Here is a 25,931-nt window from a genome sequence, read left to right as displayed (position 1 = left end):
TGGCAAAAGCCATCTGTGGTAGGCGTCCCATGTATAAAGTAGAGGAAGATGGGCATGGATGTTAGCTCAGGGCCAGTCTTCCTCAGCAAAAAGAGGAGGATTGGCAGTAGTTAGCTCAGGGCTAACCTTCCTTAAAAAAAAAAAAACAGACAGGTCAGAGGCTACCCACCCTATGATCTCAGTGAGGGGTGGGGAGGCGGCATTTCTAAAGAACAGGGAATCATTTCACGGCGATCACCCCAAAGGTGCCCACCAGAGTCATCAATTCACTGAGTCTGGGCTGACTTCAGGACACAGGTTAGAATTGTTTTTCTTCATTGAATCCCTGACAGGAAGCTTATGTCCTTGTCATTTCAGAGACTCGTGGATAAATTATAGTCTGTCACAGACTAGATCATTTATCTTTTTATTTTAAAAGTAGAATAGCCCATTTAGCAGTATCTAACACAATTTTAAGTGACATACTCTTTGACCCTGTAATTTCACTTCTATGGGTATATCCTAAAGAAATACTCCCACATATGCACATAGATTTATGTATTAGGATGTTCACTGTAGCATTGTTTACAATAATAGAAAATAAGAAATGACCTAAATACGTATTAATGGGGTCTGGAGAACATTATGGTCCATCCATACTATGGATAAATATCCATCATCAAAAAGAATTAAGTAGTCCCATATGTAGTGACAAGAAAATTCTTTAAACTATATTAAGTGAATAAAGTGAGTTACAGCACAGTACCTGTGGTATGAACTCATTTTTATGGGAAAATGCATAGCATTTGCTCTGTGATTCTAAAGGCATTGCATTTGCTATATGCTTATAAACATATCTAAAAACATATCTTAAAAACATATCGCAAAAGTCTGAAAGAAAATATGCTAAACTATGAGAGAGAACTTATGGGGAAGGAAGTAGGATGGAGGGATGATGGACCTAGTGGGACCCTAAAGAAATATAATTTTAAATTTGTTAGTAGCCATGCTAAAAACATAAAAGGAAACACATAAGTGAAATTGTTAATGATATATTTTATTTAGGCTAATATATCTAAAATATTATCATTTTCAACGTCTTTGATGTAAAGCACTTATCTTTGAGATATTTGAAATTTTTGTACTGTCTTTAACACTTACAGCACATCTGAATTCAGACCAGTGATGTTTCAAGTGGTGAATAGCTCCATGGTGTTAGTGTCTACCATACTGAACACCTGAGCTCTATATACTTTTATACTGTTGTGATTTGTTTACACTAGGAGTATGCTCTCATCTGACTTGTGTGATTTATTTTTGTAAGTAGATCATTTAATAGGTGTGATGTTTTTAAAAGGTGAGCTTTAATCTCACCTTTTAATCTTCCTCTATCACTTTTCTATGAAAAAGAAATTTGGATGGCATACTTGTTTCCCTTGAAATCAGTAGTTGTGGATTTTCATCCCATTGAACACATATGAAGTCTATACTGAAATTAAATAAAGTGATGCAGTTTGAAAGAATGAATGAGGCTAGCTTTTTATCTCATCTAAATTGTGATTCACAGACTTTTTCCTTACTTTTTATGTATATATTACTCCTTTCCTTGCAAGGCTGTGGCAGCCTTTTGAACATTTCTCTTGTTTCTGTGGATGTAAACAAAAAACACACTAAAGAAGAAATAGGAAACTTAAGGGTTGCTGGGATATAAGGTGTGGTTATAAAGTAATGTTTATTTTTTGGTGAATAAACAAACTGTACACATTTGCCTTTCAAAGTAGTTTCCTCAAAGTTGTATATGGAGACCATTTTCTCCATCCGTCCTTTGAGATGCCTTGGAATCAGTTTTTACAGACAAGCATTACTTTCAGATGCCTAAGAGATCTGTCATTTATATTTGGCTTTGAAGAACATATATATCATGTGGATATTTTACAGATTATAACATTTTTTCAGTGAAAGTATGTTGGCATTTCCATTTTATATTGTTGCTCCTTATGATTAATTTCATTAAAAATTACAAATACTTGAAAAATTAAAAGGAAAATCAAGACAAATAGCCTAAATAAGGAATAACTCTAAATGAGCATAGGGTTTATTTTTTTAGGGTGATGGAAACGTTGTAAAATTAGATTGTAGTGATGGTTGCACAACTCTAAAATACTAAAATTCATTGAAGTGTACAGTTAAAAACAGGTGAATTTTATGATATGTAAATTATATGTCAATGAAGCTTTTTTAAAAAAATAAATAAATAAAAGATAAAGCCAGGGCCAGCCTGGTGGCACGGTGGTTGAGTTTGCATGCTCCATTTTGGTGGCCTGGGGTTCATGGGTTCAGATCCTGGGAGCAGACATACACACCGCTCATCAGGCCATGCTGTGGCAGCATCCCACATACAAAATAGAGAGAGATTGGTACAGATGTTAGCTCAGGGCCAATATTCCTCACCAAAAAAAGAAAAAAGATAAAGTAGCCTTTAGTGACCCTATTAAGAATTTTTAAAGCCATATCTGTAGTTTGAAAATAATTCTATACATGGTAACAAGAGTATTTGTGGGGTCTGATTGTTTAAAGAGGAATTTGGAATGTCATTTGATTTTAAATCTTCCTTTCATTTAATGTTCAGGTTGTGTGTCTTTCCCTCTCCTGGATAATATTTCCTATAGAGGCTTTCTGATGTTTTTTTCCCCTTTGGAAATCCATTTCCTCATCTATAAAATAGAGTTAATAACTAAACTTGGTGAAGATTAAATAAGATGCTATGTTAAAAAAGCATAGTATCTGGGATGTAATAAGTTATGAATTGTGCGTTAACCTGCATACTGAGTACCTGCCCATAGCTTTTATTGTCTATAGTTTAAACATGCTGGGGGACCACTCTGCTTTTATACATGAAAAGACCTGCTGAAATATTTGGGGGGAACACTAAGAATTGTTCTTGTGACTCTCGATACCTGGGATGATTAGATAGCAGTGTAAGCAACCTAATTTAAAGCATATCACTGTACAGCCTTTGCCCTGACACCCTTTTCATAGGAAACAGATCTTTGCCCCTTTATGCTCACCTTATCTTCATATTCCCAGCCTCAGACACATTTCGTGGTCTAAATGAAGCCTGCCCAAGCTTCCTTTTCGGTCTGTCCCTGCCTCCCGTAATTCAGTCGAGAGCACTTTGCGGAGTGGCATCTACCTCCTGCAGTGCTTCCCAGGCCCATTTAACAGGCAGCCTGCACACGTCTCCGAACCCCTGCGTGCCTTCTGAAGAAGACAACACTCAAACCTCAGCCTTTCGTGACGCCATTCAGAACTCACAGAGCCCCGGCAAGAGGCAGTGGGCCCACCACTAGACTTCGGTAATGGTTCAGAGTCCCCTTATTTTTAAGCAGTCTCCAAGATTCACAGGTAAAAATCAAGTCATTGTCTTCATTTGCCATTGCACATCCTTCCTTTAATCCCTGCTAAAACCAAAGTATGCATGCCAACTCCAATTCACCAAATATTTTTAGCTTTCTCATATTCTAATTTAGCTAAGAAGCATTTTCTGGTGTACTCTCTGGGCTGTGACTGGACTGTCATTTCTCCCAGTTTGGCTGTGCCTGAAGCAGTTTTCATAGCTAAATGATGAACCTTCGAGGAAAGAGATTTGTAATGAAAATGGAAACAGCAGCACGCTCTTTGTAATCAGTTCTTTAATCTTCCACCTGCCATAACGTGGAGAGGGCTCATAATTATCGGAGCAGAGAACTAAACTCATGTACTGCAGCATGAAGAATGGGAGGGCGAGTGACAGCACTGACATCCAATGGGGAGGGGGACAGATATTTTGGAAAACTTTGACAAGGAATCGGATGTATTTGTGTAACCTTTTCATGTAGAACTGTGCTGCAGTCAGAGAGGGGGTTTGGGGTTTTCTTCATTAAAAGCTTATTAAATGAAGAAATAGGACAGTCGTTTTGCTTCGGTAGATGAGGGTCAGAGAGGCGGGTCTGATCTCCTCAGGATATTAATGTCTGCCTTCAGCCGGGAGAAATGAGCCGTCACTTGAGTTAGAGGCAGCTTTATGTGCTCATCACTAGGGATTCCCATATGTCCAGGGAGCTGCAACAGTAAAAAATGGCAGAGCTCGGTGGTAGAGTGCAGAGGGCTCTCATTGGAATTCATGTCAGGAAGCACGGCTCAGTCTGCCCAGAGCAAGTCTGTTTAATGTTGATCAGCTGTCCATCTGATAAACCGAATTGATATGGGCATTCCCTCCAAGGGCTGCCCTGACAGTGACAGCCGCAGCACCCAGATGTCTTGTTAGCCTTTTTTGGTAGTCTTGAGTATTTTTAACCCCTTTTGTGATACCCAAGCCAAAAGTACTTTTAGAGACCTGGATAAGGCATCCTAGTTAGACTTTCCCTTTGCTTCTCTGGCAGAAAACAGCCCAGCTTAAACCGTTTCCAGAAACCAGATGCTGTTCATTAGCTCCCCCTTTCCCTGCTTATAGTAAGCATCTAGTGGACCTGCAGGATAATTATGTGTTGGCAATGTCAAGTTTGTGTCTAGTTACTCAAAATAATGTTCCTTAAAATGTTCTTAAATCCAAGCTAACTGGCTTGGTTGTGCTTTATTCGTTTCATAGGTGTGTTAGTTGATCTCTAAGCAGAACTTCACTATGTTCATGCATAAAGAGAAAATGTATTACAAACTTCATTTTGGCTGGCTAATTTCTGGTAATAACTGTGGTGACTCCTTGCTGAATCCCAACATCCTCTGCCTTCTCCAGTATGACTACCACCACTGAAGGCAGCTCACCTCTTTGTAGATTGATTGGCAGGTATGGAGGGAACTCATTACAGAACATATGAATACTGAGCTTTGTTTGTTTGTTTGTTTCTTTTCTCTCTTTTTTGTGAGGAAGATTGGCCCTAAGCTAACATCTGTTGCCAATCTCTCTCTTTTTGCTTGAGTGAGATTGTTGCTGAGCCAACATCTGTGCCAGTCTTCCTCTATTTTGTATGTGGGATGCGGCCATAGTGTGGCTTGATGACTGGTGTGTAGGTCCACGCCTGGTATCCGAACCCACAAACCCCAGGCTGCCAAAGCAGAGCACACAAACTTAACCACTACTCTACTGGGCTGGCCCCCTGAGCTTTCTTTAAAAAAAAAAAAAAAGGTAATCATGTGAGGAGATGGATATGTTAATCAGCTTGACTATAGTAATCATTTCACTATGTATGTTTATGAAAACATCATGTTATACACCTTAAATATATACAATTTTTATTTAAAAATTAAAAAAATTCTGAGCTTTCTTTTTTGGAAATAAACTAAGACAGATAAGTCTTTGTGTTAAGCTGTGATTATTTTAAAATTATGTTTCTGAAAAACTGCCAGTAGTTCAGAATTACAGTACTGAATATGGGAAAACTTTGTTTTAGAGGTTTTTATTGAAGTACTCCTTAAGGATTTTTCTCTTTTTTCCACCTCATTCCAGACCTTGTGTTTTCATGGCATAGCAAGATTCTAACAGAGACTTGGGTATCTAATCTCTTTGAATGAGATCAGCTGCAAAGGCTTTTTATTTTTCTGCCTCTTTTCTGTATACTCTAACTTAGAATGTCAGATGAACTTTCCTGAAAGAGACACAGAGCCCTCGGTACTTTCACTGGTTGCTTATGTGTGTGGTCAGAGCTGGAAGTAAGGCCTGGTCATTCTTTTTTTTTACTTATTTACTTTTTTATTTTTTATCGAGGTTATGATAGTTTACAACCTTGTGAAATTTCAGTTGTACATTATTATTTGTCAGTCATGTTATAGATGCACCACTTCACCCTTTGTGCCCACCCCCCATCTCCCTTTCCCCTGGTAGCCACTAATCTGTTCTCTTTTTCCATGTCTTTATCTTCCACATATGAGTGGAGTCATACAGAGTTTGTCTTTCTCTGTCTGGCTTGTTTTGCTTAACATAATACCCTCGAGGTCCATGTATGTTGTTGTGAATGGGATGATTTTATCCTTTTTTATGGCTGAGTAGTATTCCATTGTATATATATATCATATCTTCTTTATCCAGTCATCAGTCAATGGGCACTTAGGTTGCTTCCATGTCCTGGCTATTGTGAATAATGCTGCAGTGAACATAGGAGTGCATAAGTCTCTTTGAATTGCTGATTTCAAGTTCTTTGGATAGATACCCAGTAGTGGGATGACTGAGTCATATAATATTTCTATTTTTAATTTTTTGAGGAATCTCCATACTGTTTTCCATAGTGGCTGAACCAGTTTGCATTCCCACCAGCAGTGTATGAGGGTTCCTTTTTCTCCACAACCTCTCCAACATTTGTTATTTTTTGTTTTGGTTATTTTAGCCATTCTAACAGGTGTCAGGTGATATCTTAGTGTGGTTTTGATTTGTATTTCCCTGATGATCAGTGATGATGAGCATCTTTTCATGTGCCTATTGGTCATCCATATATCTTCTTTGAAGAAATATCTGTTCATATCCCCTGCCCATTTTTTGATCAAGTTGTTTGATTTTTTGTTGTTGAGTTATGTGAGTTCTTTATATATTATGGAGATTAACCCTTTGTCAGATATATGATTTACAAATATTTTTTCCCACTTGGTGGGTTGTGTTTTTGTTTCAATCCTGTTTTCCTTGCCTTGTGGAAGTCTGATGAAGTCCCATTTGTTTATTTTTTCTATTGTTTCCCTTGTCTGAGAAGACATGGTGTCCAAAAAGATCCTTTTAAGATGTCAAAGAGTGTACTGCTTGTATTTTCTTCTAGAAGTCTTATGGTTTCAAGTCTTACCTTTAAGTGTTTGACCCATTTTGAGTTTATTTTTGTGAATGCCAGAAAAGAATGGTCTATTTTCATTCTTTTACATGTGGCTGTCCAGTTTTCGCAACACCATTTGTTGAAGAGACTTTCTTTTCTTCGTTGTATGTACTTAGCTCCTTTGTCAAAGATTATCTGTCCGTAGATGTGTGGTTTTATTTCTGGGCTTTCAATTCTGTTCCATTGATCTGTGTGCCTGCTTTTGTCCATGGTCATTCTTTTCATCCCTTGAACCTGTGACTGGATCTCTATTTGGAGGTCACCATTACTACAGCCTATAGTTTTGGCATTTTGCTTTTAATGGTTGAGATTTTTGGTTTCAATAGCCTGTTTTTAAAATCAGAATTCTCATTTCCAAATGCAAAAGTGAATCAAAACTAGTCTTGAATGCTGTGATCACGGCAAACTCAAAATTCAAATTTTTATCTTCACTTAGGTTATCAAGGTGAATAAATGGCAAAATAGGAAAATCATTATGTTTCTGTAATTATTGCAATGAATTGAATGAATTTCTTGGAACTTTGCATCTGTCCTACTTATAAAAAATTAATATTTGACATTTATAATTAGTTATCACCATGAAAGATTCTTCACATTAAAAGCGTATACTTTTCCTTTTTATTATCATTCATATGCCTTGATATTTTTCATATTTTGGTATTTTTGAAGTACGTTTTTCTGCTCCTCCCCCTACCCACTCCATCCTTTGCCCTTATGGAGCTTTGTTTCTGTGGGGCCAGGGAGAAAAGCAAAACACAAATAAAACAGCTAGTGTGTCAGATAGCAGTAAGTGCTATGGAGGAAAAAAAGCAGGCAGTGAGGAACTGGTAGGGATGGGAGGGTTGCTATTATGAATGGAGTGGTCAGAGAAAGCCTTACTGATCAGGTGCACTCTGCAGGGACCTGAAGGAGGCAAGTAATCAAGCTTTGTAGATATATAAGGGAGGATCAGTCCAGACAGGTGAAACGGCCTTTGCAAGAACGGGCTTCGCATGTTCAGGGAACACCAAGGAAGCTAACGGAGCTGAGAAGAGTGAGCAAAAAGGGAGGAGAGTAGCAGGAAGTCAGGGAGGTTAGGGGTTAGAAGAGCTGCAGGTTGTCCTGGACTTCGGAGTCCATTGTAGGGACTTTGGCTTTTTCCCTGAGTGGGATGGGGAACCACTGGAGGGTTTGAGCAGCAGAGTGTAGCGATGGATCACATGTTTCTTCATCTTCCTGCTTGCCTCATTTCTGATCTTTTTCATTTTTACAAGCTAATCAACTGAAAGTATTATCTCATCATCATCATCATCATTATTATTATACTCCTTTTCCAAATTATTAGTGAGATTGAGCAACATTTTATATGATTTTTGGCCATTTGTGTTTCTTCTGGAATTATCTCTTAATATCCTTTCCCATTTTGCTCTTGAGCTGTTTATCTTTTTCCTTTTAATTTCTTGTCCAATAAGCTCCACACATATTTTGAATATAATTTTCTGCCTATTGTTTGCATTACAGATACTTTATTTCAAGTCTGTATTTGCCTGTCTTTTTAAAAGTTGTTTATTTTACTAATAAACATTTTTGTGTATTTTAACTACTCAAATTTATCCGTTATTTTCTTTATGACTTCCTATTTTATTTTACAAGGATTTCTCACCTCAAGGTCATAAAAATGTTTTCCTAAATGTATAATTTTGTTTTTCACATTTAAATCTTTAATCCTTCTAAATGTACTTTTATTCTTGGTGTGAGGTAGGGATATAACTTTATTACTTTTTCCTTTAATTAATAGCCAGCTGCCCCAATGTCTTTTGTAAGAATAATCAATCTTTTCACTAACAATTTGAAGTGTTAGCTTTACTATAAATAATTTTCCAAAAATGTTTGTATCTCTGGATTCCGTTCCACTAATCAATCAGTTTATTCTCATATTACTATACTTTTTAAAATTGCAATAGCTTCACAATAAGTTTTAAAATCTAGAATGGCAGGAATTTGCTTTCTTTTCCAAAATTTTCTTTGTAATTTTCAAATTTATTCTTCTTGCATGAACATAAAAGTCAGTTTTCCAATTAAAAAAGCTTTTAGAATTCAAATAAAATGATTTTAAATAAATGACTCTTGCCTAACATTTAGTACTTACAGAAACACTCTGAATTTTGTACAGTTTGTGTTTGGGATTTTTATTAGTTTTCTGTTGATATGCAGAGAGCCTGGGCTTTAGAATCAGACAACCCTGGGCTTGCGTCCAGCTCTGCAGTTTACCAGCTATGTGAACCTGAGCAAGTTACTTAGCCTGGCAGCCCAGCTGCCTCTGTACAATAGAGATAATAATGCTTACCTCAGAGAGCTGTTGTGTTTTACGTGATTTTATTAATCTGTTAATTGAGTTATTATTATGCTTGGAAAATTATTTTATAGAAAGTGCTCAGCATACAGTAATTAATTGGCTCAAAGTAATTACTAAACTAATGTAGTAATTAATTTCTGATCTTTTTCATTTTTAGTAATAAATAATTTAGTCAGAGGGAGCCATAATCGCTATTAGGCTTTTTTTTTTTTTTTTTTGAGGAAGATTACCCCTGAGCTAACATCTGCTGCCAGTCTTCCTCTATTTTATGTGGGACACCTGCCACAGCATGGCAAGCAGTGTGTAGGTCCTCACCAGGATCCGAACCTGCAAACCCCAGGACGCGGAAGCAGAACATGCAAACTTAACCGCTATGCCAGCAGGCCGGCCCCATCTATTAGGCATTTTTGAAAATAGGATATTTGAAATATTTCTAGATGAAATGACATGATATGTGGTCTTGACTTCAAAATAATGTGGAAGGAGAGTGAAAAGTATAGCTGAAACAAGATTAGGGTCCACAGAGGTTCTTTATGCTGTATTTACCACTTTCGTATGTTTGAAAATTCCCAAAAGAAAGAAGGTTTTTAAAAAAAACGCATCTTTAAAACTTGTTAAAAATGACAAAGTGTAAGCCTTTTCTATTTCTAGATGGAATATTATGTATTTGTTATATTATTCTCTGTACTTTGCTGTATTTTTTTCAAACCTCTCAAAAAACAAGGGAAGGAGGAAGGAAGAGGAAAAAAATAGAGTAAGAAAGAAAGAGAAAGAAGACTGTTGTCTTTTATCTCCCTTGCCTGTGTGGTGAAACACAATTGACCCTTCTACTACTTTAACACCAACTTAAACATGTAAAACATTTTAAGAGATTTCAAGTGAACATAAGGAACATAAGGAATAGCAGAATAAATGAATGAGCTATGTTCAAAGACTTTCAAGCGTAGAAGGGGTTATCTCTGGGAAAATGGGGAAAGACTTCACAAAAGAAGTGACACATGGGCTGATTTTTTAAAATTTGTTGAAAATAGATTTATTAGTTACCCTATAGTAGCAAAAGTTGTATGGTACATCCATACAGTGGACCTCTGTAGAGATGTTAAATAGAACAAGGAAACTCTGTATTTGTAAATAATGTGGAACTATCTCCAAAAGATAGTATTAGGTGAATAAAACCAGAGTGTAGAAGTATGTGTGTAAAATGTCTTTGCCATTTTTATGGTGTAACTTTTATTGATCGTATTTTTCAGGAATTTATTTAGCTGCATATAACAGGACTCTGACAAACAGTAGCTTAAAAGAGTGCAGTGTTTATTTATCTCAGATAACAAGAGGTCTAGAGATGGGCCTCTCAGAGCTGGTATAGCCCTCACAGAAGTAGGTTATCAGGGGTCCAGGTTTCTGTTCTCTTCCTGCTCTACCATCCCCAGGTTGGGGGCCCTCTTTAGGATCCCGAGGTCTCCACTGTGCCTCCATGCAGCTGTGCCATGTTCTAGACAGGAAGAAGGGGAAAGCCCAAAATGCCAAAGGTGCACGCCAACTGAATCTGTCCAGGAAATTAGTAGATTTCTCAGAAATTCCATGTAGTGGATTTCTACTTACATTCTTGGCCAGAAGGTGCTCCGCAATCACCTCTAGCCTCAGGGGATCTTGGAGAAGTGAGTATTTTAAGTGAATACATAGTCACTCCAAATATAGTTGAAGGTATGTTGGTAGTGAGGAAGGAAAGAATGGATAGGTAACTAGCAATGTCTGCCATCCTTACTTCTAAAGCCTAGGATGCTGAAAAATTAGGAGAAATGTTGGAAGAAAATGGATCAAAGCACATGAAGTTGTTTAACATATAATTGAAAGAAAGATTTGGTGAAAATTCTTGTGAAAACATCAATTAATCCTCAGGGTTTCTTTCAATCTGGTAATTACTTCCTTACTCTGATTACTTAACATAAGTGGTATTCATTTTTGACTCTTTTCCAATCAAGATTTAGCATAAAAAATACCCAAGAGTACTAAAATATGTGTACATAAAATGACGTGAAGACTTTTATTTAAGATAATTTTGAAAATCCAGTACGTTGAAAGTTTACTAGATTGCTTTGGGTGGCTAAAATAGGAATAAGATAATGAGAAGAAAATTTTCCCAGATTCTTTCATACTGTCGCTACTTCTCTGCCACACACTAAATTAGACTCTTGCATAATGTGATCTGGAGTTGCTTATCTGATGACAAAATCTTAGAAGTTGAGAGCGCAGTACTAGATGGTGGAACTGCAGGACAGATTTAAAGATGACCAATCATTTCATTTCTGTTTCCTGTAGAAAAGTAGGTGTCATTAATCACAACATTTTTGTCTCTTTTTAACTATTAACTGCCAGGCTAGATAATTGTTTTTTTTAAATCCCTGAATCTTGGAATTCAGGAATTGGAAGAAACTGTTTCTCTAATTATTCTCCTTTCAGTGATGAGAAGACCAAGGGCCTGAGCGTTTTCAGGGATTTGCCCATGATCTGTCTGAAGTTGTAGATGGAGGTAGAACTAGTATCCAGATCCCTGATTGAGCTAAATCACTTGATTCGGTTCTGATCAAATGATTTGGAAACGACTCAACTGCTTTCCCCAGTTACTATGAACAAGTCAAGTATGCTCGTAATATGCTTTCTCCTAGGAAATTCTTTTCTGTAATGCCTAGAACTAGGGATGAAAATTGAACAAGTTTGTCATGGGCATAGACTAGCATTGGTAACATTGGTAACTTGGCTTCTTTTCCTCCTTCATTTACTATTCATTAAGTAAATAAACATTTTAAGTTATCCTTGGTCACTATGACAAGGTGGCTCTGAGTTCCAGCTTTGTCCTTTACAAACTGAATGTTCTTGATCAAGTGTTTAACCTCCCCATACCTGCTGTAATTAAACTCACAAGTTGATACATAAATGAAAGTTCTTTGTGAATGGTGGGTACTGTACAAATGGTAGGTTTTCACTTTTATTGTTACCATTGTTTTTGTTGTTTCTGGCCATGTGGCACTTACAGACTGCTATTTATTTAATGAATGTTGTTTTATGATTATAGATGTCTTTATTAAAAGCTCATAATCACTCATTTTCATCCTTAGGGTGATTCAAAACACCTACAACTTCTTGCATGCCTGGTTATTACTTTCTTTCATAAGCTGAACTGCATAAAAGATTTATCCAATGCTTAAACCTTCTTGAGTTTTATAGTTGCTCATAATCTCATTGTGCAATTTTTGTGAAATGTGGCAATATGGATCTTTACAGTGAATGATTTTGTAAACCAGAAAAAGGATACTAATAAAATACAGTTTTATTCCTTTCTTTGAGTCACTTTTTTAAAGGATAAGTTTAAAAAAAAATGTTTAATGTTTTCTGTTAACTTCTCAGTAGTCTTAGAAGCCTCCAGCCTTGGTCATTTTCTCTGGGATATAATGAGGTTTTAATCTAAATCATGAATTTGCTGTTTTCTTAGAAGCTGTTTAACTCACTGGTTCATCTTCTCCTTCTCCAATTTGGAATCAAGTACAATATTTCCACTGGGTCATTTTTACATATTCTTTTACTTTTTTTTTTTAACAAAGGAAATTAAAAATGTGATTTTTCTTTTATAGATGCCACCTTGCTTGGCTCCTTTATCTAATTGTATCTTTATGTAGTTATTGTATTATGGTTGTTAAGCTAGTACCATATTTTTTTGAAAGAAGAGTCTCATATTTATTATTTGATTATTTTATATTTATTTGTCTCCGTGTCTAAGGCTGTTGTCCTAGGTTAAATGCTTAAATTTGACCTTTAGGTCAAGCCCTTTCGTTACATTTCCCTTGGACCTTTGTAATAGCTTCTTCCAAAGATCTCTCTACTTTCATTTTTTTTACTTTTTCAGATTTTCTACGTATCACCTTCAGAATATTCTTCCCAAATCATTTAAAAATATATATAATCCTCCCTTCTCAAAAACATTGCCTAAGTAGTAAAATGCACATCCTTTAATCTGCCATAACCTAGTTCCAGATTCTGATTTCTCACTTATCCACGCAGACCCTGTACTCTGGCCAAACTGACCTCACCCCGGATCACATTTTTCTATTCTTGCCTTTGCGAAGTCTTAAGTCCTGTTCTTCCTTATTCTGGGGTTTCTAATCCCTACTGTTGTCTCTGCACTTTCTCTCCAGCTGTGGAAATTCTGCTTATCTTTCTAAGGCCCAGCTCAAATTTACCTTCTTCAGAGGAACTTTTAAAAATCATTTAACTGGCATATCTAGGAGGCAGCCTAGTATAGTAGAAATAGATTGGGTTTTGAAGTTTCTATTGGTTATCTATTGTTGCATAACAAACTGCCCCCAAATTTGGTGGCTTAAAACAGTGATCATTTTGGGGCCAGCCTGGTGGCACAGCGGTTAAGTTTGCACGTTCTGCTTTGGCGGTCCGGGGATCCCTGGTTCGGATCCTGGATGCGGACCTGCGCACTGCTGTCAAGCCATGCTGTGACAGGCATCCCACATATAAAGTAGAGGAAGACAGGCACGGATGTTAGCTCAGGGCTATCTTCCTCAGCAAAAAGAGAAGGATTGATGGTGGATGTTAGCTCAGGACTAATCTTCCTCAAAAACAAACAAACGAAAATAGTGATCATTTGTTTCTCATAGTTCTGTGAGTTGGCTAGACTGTTACTCTGCTGGGTTTTCCTGGGTTTATTTATGTGGCTGCATTTACCTGGTAGGTTAACTGGGGGCTGAGTGTGGCTAGGAGAGCTGGGCACCTCTCTTTCATTCTCAAGGAGGCTAGACTAGATTTCTTCACATATAGTCTCAGGGCAGCATTCCAAAAGGGTAAGCCCCAATGCAAAAGAGCTTTCCAAGCTTGTGTGTCTCACATTTGCTGGTGTCCCATTGGCCAAACAAGTCACATAATCAAGCTCAGAGTCAATAAAGGAAGAGACCACATGTGACGTGGATATCAGGAGATGTGATTCATTAGTGGCCATTAGTGTAACAATCTGCCACAGTGTACCCACTGGTCCCAGTGATTCACATTCCTCCCTTATGCAAAATATACTGACCACCTCCCAAGACCCCAAAGTCTCATCTATTTCATGGCATCAAGCTCCAGGTCCATGATCTCATAACTTATGTTAGGTCCAGATGTGGATGTGGCTCCAGAGTTGCAGCCCCTCTTAATCCAGGGACCTGGGAACTAAAAGTACAAGTTATCTACCCCAACCCCACCACCACTACACATCCAACGTACAATGGTGAGTCAGGAACAAGATAACTACAATAGTCACTTCCATTAAAAAGAGGGAGGAGGAGGGGCTGGGCCCATGGCTGAGTGGTTAAGTTTGTGCACTCTGCTTCAGGGGCCCAGGGTTTTGCCAGTTCATATCCTGGGCGTGGACCTAGCACCACTCATCAAGCTGTGCTGAGGCGGCATTCCACATGCCACAACTGGAAGGACCCACAACTAAAATATACAACCATGTACTGGGGGCTTTGGGGGGAAGAAGGAAAAATAAAATCTTTAAAAAGGAAAAAAAGGGGCTGACTTGGTGGCACAGCAGTTAAGTTCGAATGTTCTGCTTTGGCAGCCCAGGGTCCACTGGTTCAGTGTGGACCTATGCACTGCTTGTGAAGCCATGCTGTAGCAGGCGTCCCACATAAAATAGAAGAAGATGGGCACGGATGTTAGGTCAGGGCCAATCTTCCTCAGCAAAAAAGAGGAGGATTAGGGGCTGGCCCCATGGCTGAGTGGTTAAGTTCACGCGCTCCGCTGCAGGCGGTCCAGTGCTTCGTTAGTTCGAATCCTGGGCGTGGACATGGCACTGCTCATCAAACCACGCTGAGGCAGCGTCCCACATGCCACAACTAGAAGGACCCACAACGAAGAATATACTACTATGTACCAGGGGACTTTGGGGAGAAAAAGGAAAAAAATAAAATCTTTAAAAAAAAAAAAAGGGGAGGATTGGCAGCAGATGTTAGCTCAGGGCTAATCTTCCTCAAAAAAAAAAAGAACAAAACTTTTTGGGATTTCTGTGAATCTCATTAGAGTTTATTCCATATCCTAACAACAACATCCATAATTCTTTTTGAGACAGACCTCTCTACTTTAGGTTAGTGTGAGGCTGCCATGGGACAATACCCTTATAGTTCTTAAAAGACCCTTTGTCTACCTAAGGAGTCTACTAGGCATCACTTTAAATATTTAGGTCTTTACAAAAGTTCTTATAGCCGTACTTTTTATTTGGTCTTTTTTCTAATACCATTTCTTACTTTGAGAATCTTTTCCTGGAGAGACTGGAAAAGTGAATCAGTTTTATTTTCAACCTAGCAAGTCTTTGATCCTTTATTGTTCCTCTAAATTATTCTTCCAAACTAAACAATTCTCCCTTTAGCTCATCTCTTTCTTGTTACCTTGTCATATGCAGTGAAAAAACTCCAGCTTACATTTGCTGCATTCTGCTGGAAAATCTCCTTATCCAGATCCATAAGTTTATTAGATATATTTTCTGTCTTTCAAGTTACCATAGGCAACCATTTTGCCAATTGTCTCACGACCTTAAAAACCAGTATGTCCTGTCCGAGTCCTGCAGGAACAATCTCCTTACTGCCTTTCCAGCTTTTACTAAGAGCTTGCTTTTTCTTCAGCCTTTTCCTTTAGCCCCCACCATTCAGACTCAAAGCCATTGACGCATATTTGAGGCTTTTGTGAGCAGCACCCCATTCCTAGATATACGGTTTCTGTATCAGATATCTATTGCTGCATAGCGAACTACCCTAAAATTTAGTGACTTGAAACAACCATTTTATTTCTTACCGTTCTGTGGATTGGCTAGATGCTTGTTCTGCCTGGGGTCACTCATGTCACTGCTTTGGACAAGCCTTAATGTATAAGCACTTATCAGGCTTTGCTTGTGTCACATTTGCTAATGTCTTTTTGGCCAAAGTCAGTCACATAGCCAAGCCCAGAGTTAGTGTCGAAGGAACTATACAGGAGCTTGGAAACCAAGAGGCATGATTCACATGGGGCCATTTATAACAGATTCTAACAGATTTCCATTTCCACCTTACGGTGTGCCTTTAGGCAAGTCATTTAACTATATGCAACAATTTTCTTACCTGTAAAAAGAGGTTGGTAATACCTATCGTAGGGGGGTTATGAGGTTTAAATTTTTTAGTAATTACTGATTTTATTATTATTATAAAAGTAATAGTTTTATCATTGTAGAAAATGTACAAACTATAGAAAAATACAAAAAAGAAACAAACATCTCCTGAAATCCCATCTGATACAGTATGATACTGTAAGCTCCGCAAGGGCCTTCTCTATCTTATTTACTACTTAAGGTGTATATCTTAGTTCTTATTCTGAAAGGTAAGGTCCTTGAAGAAAGAGACCACATTTTATTCATCTCTGTAAAGCCCATAGCTTTGCATTTAGGATTAAAAGAGGTAATGTATAAAACTACTTGGCTTAATGTCTGACACAGCTTATGTTCCCACTTAAATTTGAGTTCTGTTAGATACTAGTAAGGATTCTCAGAAATCCTAAAGTTACGGAAGCAGGGGAGGTATACTGAGAACAAAGTATCTAAATGGAATAGTGGAAGGTGGCCCTCCACTGGCCAGCTTCTCTCTGGGGAATCCTGGTTACTCCTGGGATAGAGAGTGAGCAAGATTATAGAGAAGGAAGGTGTCAAGATCTGCTTGTAGGTCCCAAACTACTCAGTGGGGAGAACTCTATAAAAAACTTCATAAGAAAGGAATAATAAAAAAACAGACTAATCACTGAAATATTTTATTGTTGAAAACTGAAGTCCAATATTACTGATAAGAGGGTATTTTTGACACTCAGACAATCTTTCCTTTATGTTTTAGTCAAAGAAGTTTGGCAGAGATCACAGAACTTATCCATACTGCTCTCCTTGTACATCGTGGGATAGTAAATTTAAATGAATTGCAATCTTCTGATGGGCCACTGAAAGACATGCAATTTGGAAATAAAATAGCTATCCTGAGTGGAGACTTTCTTCTAGCAAATGCCTGCAATGGACTAGCTCTGCTACAGAACACCAAGGTAAAGCAGAGTTTGCCTCGGTCTGGGTAACCTTTAGGTGGCTCTTGGTTGATGGCTGGAGCCACGGAGGTCTGTGCACCCAACGCCCCTCATGTGGATGCTCAGTAAAGTTTTGCTGCTGTTGATGCAGTGTCAACACCCGGTAAAAGTGGTAAATGCTAAGAAAGTTTTGAAATGAGTTTATATTTTTTTCTGATTATAAATGAAATTATTTGTTAATTATAAGATAGTATTAAATATTTAATATAAAGAAGATATAAATAAATATTACCTATTTCACTACCCAGAGATAATCATTGTTAGTTAATATTTTGATGTATTTCCTTTCAGTCTTCTGTTTGTTTGTTTATTCCTACCTTTATGTATGTGAATTTTTTTTGTAACATAGGTAACAACTTGCACATATAAGGCTTTTGTAAAATTCTGCTTGTTTTTTCCCACTTCATATTATGACATGGGCATTTTCCCATGTTATTAACACTTTTCATAGACTTTTTAATGGTTGTATAATATTAAATTATTTAGATGAAATATTTATTTAACAAATTCCTCATTTTTGGAATTTAGGTTGCTTCTAATTTTTTACTATCATAAATAAATCTGAAGTAAACATCTTTACACATCAATTTCCTCATTCCAGATTATTTCTTTAAGATAAATACCTAAAAGTGGTTCAAAGGGTTTAAACATTTTTACTGTTCTTGATACATATTGCCAAGCTGCTTTCTAGAAAGACTGTAGAGGTGTTTCTTATATGTTAGTTAGAATTAGGTTTGACTATAAAATAACAGTAGCCTAAACAAGATAGGAGTTTATTTTTTCTCATGTAAAAACATCCAGGACTAGTCAGTCCAAGGTTAGAATGGTGATTCTACAAAGTCAGGAACCCAGGCTCCTTCTGTCTTACCACTTTATGGCCCAAGGTAGTTGTCATCATGTTCTCACTCCTGTCAGTTGGAAGGAAGCAGAGTCTGGGGGTGGGGGTGGGGGTGGAGCAGAGCAGGGCAGATCTCCTTCCCCTGAAGGTCAAGTGAGTATACCTCCTGGTTTGCTAAGGACAGTCTCAGTCTAAGTCTGCTCTCCCAGAATCCTATCTGACTTAGCATTTGTCCTGGATTTTTCATTTTTAACAGAATGATTACTAATAATTACATTAGAATAAACCAGGGTGGGTTTCATAGATCTCCACTTCATATGTCCAGCCTCTGCCTCAGTTTTTGTCTAGTGTAGGCTAATAGTGTGTGAGATCCATGTACAGTGGAAAGAGTTCTCATGTTAAGGTCTTATTATATCTGAAAGACAACCAGCAATAACTCATCTCTTTTCCCAACCCTTTCAGACACCTCCCAATCAGGAACAGAATGTAGGGCAATTGCTGATACAACAAAGTGCACTGAATGTCTAGGGACAGGTAACTCCTTCCTGTCTCGGGTGGCAGAAGGATTTGACACTGCTGCCCCAGCTGGTCACTTAGTGTTTCACCCCGTTGTACTATGGCCCATGCATGGGCTTCAAGAGTCACAAAGCCACCAAGTACCAGTCCAAAATCTCAGTGGGAAATAGTGTAAGTTAGAGGTTTGGTGTCTATAAAATATGTATGAGAAATCAAGGCTGATCAGTTCTTTGCAGAGGGAGTAGACTGAGCCTGCTTGCTTGTATGATGTAAGCCTATAGCTGTTTTATTATTTGGCAACACTTTGTTTTTGCAATAAACCCTTTTGGCAGCAGTAAGCTCAACATAATTAGAGTATATGTTTCATTTTTTAAAAGTACTGAATTTTTGTTTCTTGAGAAAGTTGGTAAGGAATGTGTAACTTGCACAAAATGTTTGTTGATATTTACTATCCTCTGTGGAGGCCATAGCAGTGTCACTGACCACATGAAAACAAGAAGAGTCAAATCTGCTGAAAAAGTGCCAAGATCTACTTCCAAAGTTAGTAGTTACTTTAAGGAGGCTTCCTGAAGATGATGATTTGATACATGCAGTTGCAGAAGATATATATGCATAGCAGTCTGTGAAGTCTAACTTTTATTTAGATAAATTACTATTCTTCCAAGTTAATTTCACTCATTCTTGACTACAAGTTTTTATGTGCACGTAGAAAAAGGGAAGCAATAGCTTTGTTTGTTAGCTCTATTGGCAGGAGAAGAACTTGGCAAAAAAGTTAAATAATTCCAGTTTTAGTTGTCTGTCATCAGCTACTTTAAACAATTAAATCATTTTAGTTAATTCTAAAAATGATTTATTTTTTCTATCCATTCATGGAATCAAGGTAAAGCTTTTGGAAGTATATTCTGTCAGAGGTAAAACCATTATGAGTGAGATTGGAAATTCAGTTTGAAAGTTCACTATGGGAGATAAAATTATTTGTTTATAATAATAATAAAGTACAAATTTTGGTGAAACACACACTGTTATGGCAAAAACAATGTTCTCCCTACATTGAGAAACCTGTGAGTAGTTGATTTGGTTATGGCATGCCCATAATTCATAATTGCATCCAAACAAGCGTCAACGTTATACTAATTAAAATAGAAGCTATTGTTATAAAAATTGACAAATATCTTTATAGTCAGAGTCTCTGAAGTACAAGATTTGAGGGGTATATCTGATGTTGAGTATAAAAATACACTTCAGCACTGCAGTATGTGCTTTCTCTCTTTGTTGCCTGTCATCAATGAGATTTTTGAAATCTTTATACCCAACAATGGTATTGAACTTTGCTATAAATGGGTCATCAAAATTTTCGTGATATTTTGTTCAAAATCAGTTAGAAATCTTTTTTTTTTTTTTGAGGAAGATTAGCCCTGAGCTAACTCCCGCCAGTCCTCTTTTTGCTGAGGAAGACTGGCCCTGAGCTAACATCCATGCCCATCTTCCTCTACTTTATATGTGGGACGCCTACCACAGCATGGCGTGCCAAGTGGTGCCATGTCTGCCCCCGGGATCCGAACTGGCAAACCTCAGGCCACTGAAGCGGAACATGCGCACTTAACTGCTGCGCCACTGGGCCAGCCCCCATCAGTTAGAAATCTTAAATCAAGTGTTCAACAAATGGAACAGCAAATGAAGCTTTTAGGGAATTATAATTAATGAAAACAAAGCTTCCATTGGAATTTTTCCCTACAATAGCAAGGAAAGAACTGAACAAAATAAATTGTAACAACTCAAATACTACACAGGATTAAATTTTGCAATTCTATAATTATGATCTGGAATATCTCACCTTGCAGGAAGAATCTTTTGGTCGTGCTCCTCTTTTGACTAAATTATGCATACACACACAGGAATGAAATGAAATTGAGAAAGGCTAGATTTTGCATCTAATTTTGGCAAAACATTCAAAAGAATCATAGAAACAATTTATCTGACAAGTGTTGTCTTATAAAAATAAAAACATTTGTCAAAGAAGGGTACTCTGAAGGAAACAAAAAAAGACAGTACCTTGAAAATATTTGAGCTGGAGTAGTTACACTTTTCATCATTAAAAAAATTAGAATTGAGTATCCCTACCATTTAGCAAATTTGCTCTGAGCTTACCAGGTTAACTCAGAACCTGTAGAAAGAACATTTTCTCAATTAAAGATATAGTGATCTACCAATAAGAATCAATTGAAGGTATCAATAATTTCAAATTAATTAATCATACAGTGCAACTGTGAAGAATATTACTGGCAGTTTTGTTTTAAAATGCCATATATTAAAAAGCACATTCTTCAGAAAAAGCCAGTTACACAATATTAGAGACAGATATGGCTAAGAAACAAATTAAAGTGTGTGAATATGTACCAAGAATAATTATTCTACTGTCTGTTTTTTAATATTCAGGTAATCAATGTAAAGAAATTCTTTTTCATTTTGTTTTAATGTACATAGATATGTGTTATTTCTATTTCTTTTGAAATTTTATTTTTGAAAATAGTTTTTGAGTAGAACTAGTTAACAAGTCCACCAATATGATAAAATCGACTGTTGGTGAATAAATGCAAATTTCAAAAAGTATAAAATTTTAATTATTTTAGCACTCCCTTTTACTCTCAAGTGTCCCAGTTTGGATAATAAATTATATAGTGTCATCACTTTAAAGACATTTCTCAGAAGCTATCTGAGATCCTTCTGCTTACATCCTTTTGACCAGAATTTAGTGATATGGCCACACTTAGCTGTAAGGGAGTCTAGGAAATGTAGACTTTATTGTGGATAACCATATACCCTGCCAAAAATCTGGAAGATTCAGAGAAGGGAGATAAGTAGCATTCTTCCCTACCTTCCCATCATATTTTAAGCTACATATTTTCGTAAGATAGACCTGCTGATTTTTAGAGAGAAAATAGTATAGTACCTTTAATATATAGTTTATATTCACGTGAAAAGGAAGCTAAAGTAAGAAATGAATTGGGGTCCGGCCCCATGTCCTAGTGGTTAAGTTTGCGCACTCTGCTTCCGTGGCCCAGGGTTTCTCTGGTTCAGATCCTGGGTGCGGACATGGCAGCACTCATCAACCCATGTTGAGGTGGCATCCCACATAGCACAACCAGAGGCACTCACAACTAGAATATACAACTATGTACTGGGGGCCTTTGGGGAGAAGAAGAAAAAGGGGAAAAAAAAAAAGATTGGCAACAGATGTTAGCTCAAGTGCCAATCTTTTTTTTTTTTTTTTTGTGGAAGATTAGCCCTGAGCTAACTACTGCCAGTCCTCCTCTTTTTGCTGAGGAAGCCTGGCCCTGAGCTAACATCGTGCCCATCTTCCTCTACTTTATAAGTGGGACGCCTACCACAGCATGGCTTGCCAAGCGGTGCCATGTCCGCACCCGGGATCTGAACTGGCGAACCCCGGGCCGCTGAGAAGCAGAACGTGCGAACTTAACCGCTGCACCACCGGGCCAGCCCCTCAGGTGCCAATCTTTAAAGAAAATAAAAAAAGAAATGAATTGGCCATATAAAATGGAATAATAGATAATCTCAAATCTCTCTCCAGAGATTTATTGCCTTTTGGACATTATTTTTTTTCACCCTCAAATTGCTGTATTTTCTGTGTATAGTCTACTTTGATGGGTCTCGCTAAATTCCCTCCTTTACTGTAATTCGCACGTTAGCAGAAGGGTAAGTGATCCCTTGTCCCTGGGAGCCACTCTGACTGCATCATCTGTCTCCTCTCTTCACCATACCTGCTGTGGCCTCTGATGAGCTTTGGGCCTTGGAGAAGGAAGAGGCCTCAGAAAGGGCAGGTCTGGTATAGTTTCTGGGTGCCTTGAGCTGCACATGACTGGCTCTAGCCACACTGTCTAGTCATGGATTCAGCCCACATACCTGAGAGGAAGAGATGTTATAGACATAGTTAATTAGGTCCACATTTCAGTAATTAGCCCTCATCCTGGCCCCCACCTTAAAAAAACAAGACTTGTTGCCTTTAGACAAATTTTTGTTTTCTCTAATCATCAGTTTTCACTTACTTTAAGCTATTCTGATAAAATCTTATATAAGATTAAGATTGTGGTATTTAGTACCAATATAATCATGCTATAATGACACAAGTATTCACTTGCTTTAAGCACTTCATTTTATGGGAATAATATTTAATGTGTTCCTTTCTCTTAGCCAGCTTGTGTCACTCACACATTCTTTCTTTCAGTGTGGTTCAAGTTCAGAGAAAATGGAGGCTTTACTCCCATCAAAATCAAATCAGATTCACAGTCTGTGAAATCCACTCTTGGTGTTTTGCATTCAGAAGCATCACTATGAATGTTCCAGAGTCTAAGACCTCCACCATCTGCTCCATTAGGCACTGGATTTCAGTAGCACTACTTGATTTACAAAAAAAAGAAAGAAAGAAAGAAAGAAAAAAAAACCCTTAGCATATCCAAGCAACAGTTCAGCCTGAAGCTTCTCCTTGAAATAAGAATGATCAGGCATTGCCTTCCCCTTCAGTGAGCCCTATACCTTTATGGTCTGCACAGGTTTGCACCCTTAGATTTGCATTTTATCAACCTTTATCTGGTCAGTAATTTTTTTTCTTTTTAGGCCATAGTATGTTTTTTTTTTTCAACTTGATAGTTGTGTGTTGAACTGAACCCTTTATTCTGTGCAACCCTCCTATTCATCCAAAACATGGATCTTTTGCACCTTGTTCTTCAAAGGGTCATTGAAGGCTCTACAAGGTCAATTTCAAAAGATGCTTCCCTGGCTCACTTTTTATGAAAGACCTTGAGTACCATGTCCAGGGGTCTGTAATTGATCTTCTACAAATCGAGGCTTTTAGTAGCCCTCTTTTAATCATAATAGATGATTTCCAAATCATGTGAACTGTATTTTAAAATGAGGAGATTGTAAGGGGTAACTAAAATGCTTGAAAGTCAAGAATTCTCTTTGATAAAGTGTCTCCCCCATATTCAGAACCAGTTCCTTTCATTTAAATACTTGGCAGTATTCCCATTAGAATATTTTTTTAAGGAAAGTGAAGTTATATCTCAGAAGAGGACTAATTTTATTAAATGAGTTCCCAGAAGCTTAAGTTGATTAAGGATAATACTAACCATTAATAGGGTTTTTTTTGTGGGGGGGAGGAGGACTTGGCAATAAATATTTCTTTGGGGTAGTATTAAGTTTTCTTAAGTTCTCTAACATGTGGTTAATGTCTTGGTAAAGTTAGATTTCTATGTAATGTTGTTTTAATTTTCTTTTATAAAAAAGAAAAATTGTCAGCAATGGCAACGTAAATAGAGACCACAGCAAGGAGGGAGCAGGCAGAATTGAATACAGAATGTCTGTATATAGTAGTATGTCACTGTTTTTTGACAGTCACAGTCTGCTTTTCCTCTGAGGGTGTATATTTAACTTGGTAATTAAAGTTAGCATCTTTGTAGCAACTTTAATTTTTTATGACTTATTCATTCTACTAATTTCTCATTTTCTTATGCTATTGGATTCTTGTCTGAAGTTCTATATTATGTGTTTATCTCTTTAATTCTCCTGAAGCAGACCATTAGATGAAGAGTTGTGCAGTCATATGAAATTCAGAGCTATTTTATGATTGCCAAGAGTAAAATTAGCAAAGTCAATTATTCTCCCTTTGGCTTTTCCCTGAAGATATTAGGGGTCTTCAAGGTAATTGCCTTAGGTAACACTTAGATTTTTAAATATCTCTAAGTATGGAAGTTGATATATTAATCCTTTGGTAATTGTGTTCTAACTGTTATAGCTATAGTCACATAAATGTGAATTAACAAGATTTTGAATTCAAGAGTGAGTTTAAAAATTAATGCTTGGGTTTTCATTCACTTTCAATTATGGAACCTAAGGTCAACTTTTTATTTTAGTTCTTTACCATATAAAGACCTTGGACTAAAAGACCTCAGACTGCCTTTTTAAGCCATAAATTCCCTAACTCCATTGAATTAAGTTGCTCTGTATTGTGTTCATGTAGAGCATCACTGAATGCTGAAATGATGGGGTCATGGCAGAATCTAAAATTTTAGTGTTTGAGCATCAGGCTATCAATGAGACATGCTGAATAATTGGAGAAAAATCATGAAATGGAAAAACACTATAATTTAGAAATCTAGCTGACTGTTACAGGTTTTCCTTGGTCCCTATGTTTATTTGTAGACTGGATTTATATTTTAGGATTTAGCCACAGTGCAAATAAGACTGTGTGGATTACTACTTGTCATCTTTTTTTTTTAAATAGCCAATGTTTTATCTGTATAGTGATAATCCTAGTATTTCAAGAATTGAATTCACCATGCTATTTTTTTTTTAACCTTTGTAGTCATTTTCACTTAATGGACCTATCGCTCGCCCTCAGGTGGGAGACTGTGAGTTAGCCTGGGACTGGTCTAAACACCCTAGAACATTGTCGTGATGTCACTCCTGGGAGCTGTTCTATTAAGAGATTTGTATTTCTAAATAACCAGTGGCACAGATGTACTTCTTACATAGCTGATGTATTTCCTTATGTTAACTTTGTTTTCCTAAAGGCAAAAATATGTTGTTTACAAGAAATAATTTTGTTTGTATAAATATGCTTAATTTATGCATATAAATCTCCTTTTACACCGTCTATATATTTTAATAAAGAGGCTGCTATTGGTTAGTTGATGTTTATCTTATCTGTTATATTAATTTTACTTTCAAATTCATATTGAAAAGTGAAACCTAAAAACATGCTATAGCATATGAAATTTAAATTTTTCTCTATCGTATACATTTAAAATAAGTGTTATTGTGACCTTGTGTGTTTAGAGTCTTAGTACTATTTTACTTGTGGAAATTATTGAATTAATATCTTTTAACCTCTTTAGTTCGACACCCAAGATTAATGTTCTTTTCTACATATAACCTACTCAAGTGTATATTTTCATGACTAGAGTTAATGGGTATAGAAGGTAACTGGGATGTCATATATTGTAACAATAAAAGAAACTAACTCCATATCAAATAAGTAGAGAAGTCAAAATGCTGTCATAAAATTACAATTTCAAAATCCCCAAACAAATTTGTCCAGTTTTTTCTTATCATTTCCTAACATAGCCACATGTTAAACAGACACTATGACCATTTTCTGAGCCTGCTTCCTTGCTCTTTAAAGTAAAGGTGATAAAAGATTAGTGTTTGAGAAGTGTACTAAAAATAAGAAGAGAACGTATTATGTTCTTTTAGAATTTACTATCTCATTGAAACCTTAACTTTGCCCTTT

General features: G+C 37.0%; 1 protein-coding gene across 4 annotated transcripts in view; it reads left to right on the top strand.

Annotated features, from left to right (window-relative positions):
* PDSS2 (decaprenyl diphosphate synthase subunit 2) overlaps window positions 1-25,931 on the top strand; it is a 270,216-nt gene that overhangs the window by 147,232 nt on the left and 97,053 nt on the right. For all 4 annotated transcript variants that reach the window (XM_008520738.2, XM_070559179.1, XM_008520744.2 and 1 more), the window contains one exon: window positions 17,034-17,232. In XM_008520738.2, coding sequence (XP_008518960.1) covers window positions 17,034-17,232 — 199 coding nt within the window. The remainder of the gene's footprint in view (window positions 1-17,033; window positions 17,233-25,931) is intronic.

This window comes from Equus przewalskii, chromosome 9 (assembly GCF_037783145.1).
Source record: "Equus przewalskii isolate Varuska chromosome 9, EquPr2, whole genome shotgun sequence".
Classification (NCBI taxonomy): Eukaryota; Metazoa; Chordata; class Mammalia; order Perissodactyla; family Equidae; genus Equus; species Equus przewalskii.
This window is presented reverse-complemented; position numbering and strand designations above follow the sequence as displayed.